At 40.2% G+C, this 7770-nt stretch overlaps 1 protein-coding gene across 1 annotated transcript; it reads right to left on the bottom strand.

Annotated features, from left to right (window-relative positions):
- Positions 1 to 3753: 3753 nt before the first annotated feature.
- Positions 3754 to 4377, bottom strand: LOC134368518 (spermatid nuclear transition protein 4-like). Its single transcript, XM_063084958.1, has 2 exons — positions 4279 to 4377; positions 3754 to 4089 (listed from the first exon to the last, which is right to left on the bottom strand). Exons 1-2 carry the CDS (start codon positions 4375 to 4377, stop codon positions 3754 to 3756), a joined length of 435 nt encoding a protein of 144 aa, XP_062941028.1.
- Positions 4378 to 7770: the final 3393 nt, after the last annotated feature.

Genomic DNA, 7770 nt, shown 5'->3' with positions numbered 1-7770 from the left:
TTCATTTAAGCCTATGATCCACTTTGAGCTAATTGTATAAGGTTTGAGGTATAAGTCAAGGTTCATTTTTTTGCATAAGAATGTCCAAATGTTTAGGTACCATTGTTGAAAAATGCTATTGTTTGTTCATTGAGTTGCCACTAAAGTTCTGTCAAAAATCAACCAATCATATTTGTGTGGGTCTATTTCTAGGTACTTTACTCTTTTTCTGTTGAGTCTGTCCCTCCACCCATATCACACTGGCTTGTTTGCTGCAGCTTTACATTAAGTCTCACAAGCAGGTAGTGTGAGTCCTCCAACTCTGTTCTTCTTTTCCAAATTTGTCTTTCTATTCTATCTCATATGCCTTTCCATAAAAAATTTAGAATGAGTTTGTTGATAATCACAAGAAAACTGTTGTGATTTTGATAGGACTGCATCCATTGATCAATCTGTAGAGAATTGACATCTTAATGATCTTGAGAGTTTCAATTGATGACCCTAGTGTGTCTTTCCATTTATTTAGGTTTTCTTTTATTTTTTTCCCAGCGTTCTGTAGTTTTCAGCATACAGAACCTGCACATACTTTGTTAGATGTATACCTAAGTATTCCATATTTGGGGCCTACTGTAAATGACACAAATGCTTTTTACATTATGCTAAGTGAAATAAACCTGTCACAGAGGAAAATAGGGCATGATTGCACTTATATAAGGTATTAAAAATAGTCAAACTCATGGAGGCAGAGAATAGAATGATGGTTGCCAGGGGCTGGAAGGAGGTGGACATGGGACGTCATTGCTCAATAGGTGTAAAGTTTCAATTATGCAAAATGAGTAAGTTCTAGAGATCTGCTGCACAACCTGCTCACGGTGCCTATGGTTAATGATTTGGAATTGTGCACTTCAAAATCATTAATATGGTAGATCTCACATTGGGTGTTCTTACCACATTTAAAAAATGATACAGTAGAACACAAGGAAACTTTTGGAGGTCGTAGATGGGATTATTACCGTGGGAGGGTGTATATGTCCTAACTCATCAAATTGTATGTATTGAACATGTGCAGTTTTATGTACATCAATTACACCTCAATAAAGCTGTTACGAATGTCAGTTTCCAAATATTAATTGCTAGTATATAGAAACACGATTAATTTCTGTATATTGACCTTTTTGCACTATGACCTTGCACTCTGACTCTTAAGCTGAGTACATGTAAGAGCTATTTTAGATTTCATTGGATTTTTCTGCTTACATGGTGATGCTGTCTGCTAATAGAGACAGTTTTATTTCTTCCATTCCAATGTGGGCATTTTCTTTCTTTTCTGTTTCCTTATTACACTTGCTAGAATTTCAAGTATGACATTGCACAAGAAGTGGTGAAAAGAGCCATCCTTGCCTTGTTCTCTGTCTAGAGGGAAAACATTCAATCTTTCAGCATTAGGTGCGATGTTAGCTTTAGGATTTTTATAGATGCCCTTTATCAGGTTACGAAAGTTACCTTTTATTCCTGGTTTGCAGAGAGTTTTCTTTTTATCGTAAATGGGGATAGAATTTTTCAAATGCTTTTTCTGCAGCAATTGATATGATTGTGTGGTTTTCTTCTCTAGTATGTTACATTGACTAATTTTTGAGTGTTGAACCAGTCTTGCATTTCCAGGATAAACTCCACTTGGTCATGGTCCATTATCCTTTTTATATGTTGTTGGACTGAATTTGCTAATATTTTGGTGAGAAGTTTTACATTTATGTTCACGAGGAATACTGGTCTGTAGTTTTCCATTATTGTAATGCCTCTGTCTAGTTTTGGTAATCAGGCTAATGCTGATCTCATAAAATGAGTTTGGAAGTATTTTCGCCTCTTTCATTTTCTGAAGAGTTTGTGTGGTGGACTGAGTATTATTTCTCCTTTAAATGTCTGGGAGAATTCAGCAGTCAGACCATCTAGACTTGAAGTATTTTTATGGAAGGGTCTTAACTATAAATTAAATTTCTTTAATAGAAGTGTGACTTTTTAGGTTACGTATTTCTTCTTTATTTTTAAATCATTATGCCCTGGGCTCTCCTGAGCCAGGGTGGTGGTGGACCAAGGGCCTCAGCCACGACCCCCCAACACCAGCAGCCAGCCCAGTGACAACCACCGAGCTGCCACAGGAAGTGACCTGGGCTCTCCCAAGGTGGGGAAGTGGGGGGTCTTGGGCCTCAACCATGCCCCTGTGACATGTGCAACCAGCCCAGCAACGACAACCAAGCTGTAGCAAGAAGGGCCCTGGGTTCGTGAGCTGGGACAGTGGGGGTGAGGGCTTTTGCCACAACCCCCTGACATCTGCACCCATCCCAGTAATGACCAGGCCACCGCTGGGTGCCCCCCAGTCTCCCCTGTGGGAATGAGGAGTGTACTACGGGCCTCAATCCCACCCCTCCTTCCTCCTTCTACCATCCCATTTCCTTCCCCTTTCCCTCTCCCCGTCTCTCCCAACTGCTTTGAAACAACATCCAAGAATGTAAAAAATAATATTAATAAAATTACATTTTCGTTAAAAAAGAAAATTTAGAAGTGAGGGATTGCATACCCACCTATTTCTTCTTATGTTATTTCTGTTACTTTGTATCTTTCAGAAAATCTGTCCATTTTATCTAAATTGTCATATGTATGGCATAGAGTTGTTCACGTTATTCCTTAATTACCCCTTTGATACCTATAGTGTCTGTAGAGATACCCTCCCTTTTATTCCAGATGTTGGTAATTTGTGTCTTCTCTCCCTTTTGCTTGGTCAATCTGGCTACAGGTTAATCAAATTTAATGATTTTTACAAAGAAACACCTTTTCGTTTCATTGATTTTCCCTAATAATTGTGGTTTCAACTTAATTGATTTCTCCTATTATCTTTAGGATTTCCTTACTTTGGCATTCAGCTTGCTTTTAATTTACTTTTCTATTATGTTTCTAGTTTCATGATGTAGGAGCTTATGTCGCTGGTTTGAGAGTTTCCTTTTTTCTGAAGGAAAGCATTGAATATTATATAATTACCCCCAAAGCACCGAAGAACAAACACTCCCACTGCCCCACCCTTGGTAGTCACGGTTCCATCCCAAATTTTCCTAACAAGGAAGTGGCCTAATCAGTGTTGGGCTCATAGCCATCAAATGCCATTATTCCAGTCCTTGGAGGTGTTGTCACTGACTTTTAGTAGGGTGAGATTTGGGGTCGCTTTGAGGGCCTGTAGCTGCTTACAGTATAGGGCAGGATGCAGCAAATGCCACTATGAGGTGGGTGGCCTGCTGGTGATACATGTGTCTGCCTTTTCGGGGGAGGGGGTGACAGTGTCATCCCACGTACCTCACTCCATCTAGGTTCTGGCCAACTACACCCTCATGTTGCTCCCCCACCTCTATCCCCTGCAAACACATGCAAACACCAGGCCCTTTTCCTCCTTACTGGTGAGATAGTGTCAAGGAAGAAATTTGTTTTCAGTGCTCGGCCGTGATCCAGACGTTATCCCTCAGTGTCTGCCTAACAGTGGACCTGTCTGTCTGACCCCAAGTCCGCTGGGCCCACCGCCCTCCCTCCCCTCCCACACCTGCCTCTTCCCTTCCTTCCCCCTCCCACATCACAGAACATGCAGACACACACTATATGTCACAATAGGCAAATTTTATTTTACTTGTCACCATCGTGTGCCGTCAGTGTAAAATTCGATGTCCATTACCCGGCAGCCAGCCCTCTGGAGACTTCACAGGTGGTTTTGAGGTCTCTGGTCTCACTTTTAAGTTAGTAGCTGCCCGGGCCATCACTTGGGTTGCTGGAGATCTCCTCGTCACTCGAGTGGCTGGAGATCTCCTTGTCCCTTGAAGTGCTGGGCATCTCCTCGTCCCTTGAGGTGCTGGGCATCTCATCGTCCCTTGAGGTGCTGGGCATCTCCTCGTCCTTTCGGATTTGCTTCAGCTCTTTTTGCTGCAGTTCCTGATTCAGCCGGTGATAGTGGCCGAATAGTGTTGGCTTTTTCCCTTTTGGGGGTTGAATTGAGAGGGTGGTCACTTCTGCAGCAGCTTTTTTCCTCAGACTCCCTTGGAGGGGTCTTTTACGCTTCAAGGTTGTCTTGGGCGCCTGGAAGGACAACAGGGCGATCACAGAAGGGCAACTGTTTGGGGGAAGAGGATGCAGGAGGCATGGGAACAGGGGCTTCCTGGGAAGGAGTGTGGGCTGAGGGAGGTTGTGCCAGGCGAGGACAGGGGAGGGGTCTTGGGAGAAAGGGGTCAAGGGGAAGATGAGAAGGAGCTTGGGTGGTCATCTCACCTTGCCCTTTCCTCTGGACTTGGGTGGACAGGGGGTCTTCCTCTCCTTCCCCGCTTTGGTGTTTCTGGTGGACTGTGGTGTCCTGGTCTCCTTCGCCATGTCAGCACTGCCCAGTGGTCTGTCCCAGGGCCCCTGGCCTCCCTATATATATCCTGCCCAGGACAATGAGCAGCCACACCCTAGGCTTTGTTTGGTCAGCAAGCCCCTCCCCCAGCCCCTCCAGTGTGTCCAGGGAGGGGTGGCTTGACATCACAATGGCCCATCCTGACACCTCTGGGAGTGGGGGGAGGCCAAGGTGCCCTGGCTGGAAAAGGGGACATTTCCTTAGCACCCCTTCAGAGCCTTCCAAACAGACCTGCCACATTCCTCTTTGTTCAATTCTGGGGGGTCACAGGGCAAGGAGAGGGTGTCTCCTCCATGCCCTTGATGTGGAGCAACAGAAACTCTCATTCATTGCTGGTGCATAGTACAGTCATTTTGGAAAACGGTTTGCCATTTTCTTGAAAAACTGAACATACTCCTACCAAAATATTCAGGAATCATACTCCTAGGTATTTACCTAATGCACTTGAAAACCTATGCCTTCATAAAAACTTGCATGTAAATGTATATAGCAGCTTATTTCATAATCATCAAAAAAAATAAAATCAACCAAGATATATTTCATTAGGTGAATAGAGAAACCAACTGGCACAATCATACAAAGGAATACTATTCATTATTAAATAGGAATAAATTAACAAGCCACACAAAGACATAGATGAGTCTTCAATTCATATTGTTAAATGAAAAAGCCTATCTGAAAAGTCTAAACAGTATATGATTCCGTTTATATGACATTCTTGAAAAGGCACAATTATAGAAATGGAAAACATATCAGTGGTTGCCAAGAGATTTATACAAGCACAGGGGATTTATTATGGATGATACTGTAAAAGGTGGATATTTGGTTGCTTTTGTCTGAATATTTGTGTCCCCACAAAATCCATGTGTTGAAATTTCTAACCCCAAGATGATGGTATTAGGAGGTGATGGCATTTGGGAGGTGATCAGATCGTAAAGGCAGGGCCCTCATAAATGGGATTAGTCCTCTTATAAAAGAAGCCCCACAGACATCCTTTGCCCTTCAGTCATGTGAGGACACTGGGAAAACACAGCCAGGAAGCAGTTCCCCACCAGACACAGAATTTACTGATGCCTTGATCTTGGACCTCCCATCCTCCAGAACTGTGAGAAATAAATGTCTGTTGATTACAAGCCACCCATTCTATGGTACTTTTGTTATAGCAGCCTGAATGGAGTAAGGAAATGGCATTATGCATTTGTCAAAACCCATAGAACTTTATAGCACAAAGATTGAACTTAATGTATGTAAATTTAAAAGGTAATTTAAGAGGTTGGGGAATCCCAGGACTGAATGCAGAATGTTGGGAAAAAAATGGATTAAAAAATGTTTAAAACAATCTCAGTGAAGCAGGTGAGGGAAAGAAAAAGTTACTGATCTTAGTAATGTTGGTAATGAGTGGAGTCCGCAACACTAAAGGCCAAAGGAACTGTACATAACTCTTTCTAATTGATAAAGGTGTTTCCTATGGGGGTACCTGGGTGTGGTTTAACAAATCTGAGCCTGCTATTCATGTACACTGGGATTAATTAATTAATTTGAACCATTAATTAAATGGATGGATATGGTGGGGACCAGGTTTCTCACTGATGGGGTGGGAGGGTATGGATAAGCAAGGGGAGGAAGCTAGAATGATCCTGTGGCAATGAATTAGAGTTGGAGACATTAGCATAAAGTAATGTTTAGTTTAATATAGGAACAGATGTTTACATGTATAAATATTTATAGATATGTACATATACATGTTATATACACAAATATAATTTATTACTCTGTCTGCAGAGATGGCCTGTAGCTAACAATTTCCCAGTAGTAATGAGCACACGGAACACCCAGATTTAGATTGCTATAACCATTTCCCATTAAAAGGAACCAGATCTCCTTGGAGAAATGGCTGATATTAGAACTGGGGCAGGATATATATAAGACGAGCCAGGAATATCTTGTAACCCTAGAACTTAAGAGCTAAAGAATATGTTAAAGGATACCACAGCGGTATTCAGCAAAATCCAGACTATGGGAAATTGGAAAGAACATACAATGTGGGTTTTTGTTTGTTTGTTTATTTGTTTGTTTTTTCCAACAACAACAAAATAATTGCAAGGCAAAAGAGGTCATGTGGAAGAAACCTACATGTTAAAAAAGATTTAAGAGCCATAACTACAACCAAAAAATCACTATATATAAAATATATTTGAATACTCATTCAAAGAAACAATTTTTTTTAATAAAAGTATAAGTCTGTCAGATAAGTGTGTAAAGTAGTTGGACATTTGATGATAACTTATTTAATTTTTTATAAATAATTGTATTGGGTTTATATTTTATAAGAAAAGTCCTTATCATTTAAAGATGCATATTGAGATACTTGAGATTAAGTGGAATGATGTCATCAATTTTCTCCATATTAAGATGCAGGTTGGTGGGGTTCTCACTAAACCAAGATTTGCCATGTATTCAAGGTTATTGATGCTGAGTGTCTCATCTATTGGGTTTATTATACTATTCTCTCTACTGCTGTATATGTTTGAGACTTTCTGAAGTAGAAAAGTTTTATTACAAATATCATGCCATTAAAGGTGAAATCCTAAGTGAAACTGACCCCCTTCTTAGAAATAAAATAAATGTGACCAAATTGATCCAAAAATAAAAAGAAAACTTTAATTAAACTATACCAACAAACTATTCAAAACTCAAGCCATCTGCAGTCATTCCAAGATAAGGCAGTTTTGAAGACCAGTTACACCAAATGATCAGGGAGAACTAATCACCATTGTATGTCAGCTCTTTCAAAGCATACAAAAAGATGGGCAATTGTTCAACTCTTTCTCTCAGGCTAGCTCTCCTGGATTCAAAAACTAGATGAGGAACCCCTCCCCTGACCCAATGAAAAGAACACTTGGGGCAGGCTCTCTCATATAGCAGCAAATATCCTCCATAAATTAGTAGCATATCTCATATAGTAGTGACCTAAAATGAACAATCAGGTTTCGCCCAAAGAATGAAAACATGATTTAACATTAGGAAAAAAAAAAAAAAAAAAAAAAACATTTTATTGCAATTTCTTACTTACAAAATAGAGGAGAAAAAACATTTGATTATGTCAATGGGTACAGAAAAAAGCCTTTGAAAGAAATTCAACATGAGTTCATGGTAAAAACATTTAGTTAAATAATATTAAAAGGGAGCTTTCATTTCCTAAAACCAACAACAAACAGACTTAAACATAAAATGTTAGAATTATCATTAAAGGCAAGAGCAAGACATAGATATATGCTATTACCTTTAGGTTTCAAAACAGCACTGGGACAAAAATACAGGGCTATAGATATCAAAATATATAAGGGCTATGAATGTTGGAAAAATAT

This window comes from Cynocephalus volans, chromosome X (genome assembly GCF_027409185.1).
Source record: "Cynocephalus volans isolate mCynVol1 chromosome X, mCynVol1.pri, whole genome shotgun sequence".
NCBI classification, from domain to species: domain Eukaryota; kingdom Metazoa; phylum Chordata; class Mammalia; order Dermoptera; family Cynocephalidae; genus Cynocephalus; species Cynocephalus volans.
The sequence above is the reverse complement of the archived record's forward strand: the minus strand, read 5'-3'. Positions and strand labels throughout refer to the sequence as shown.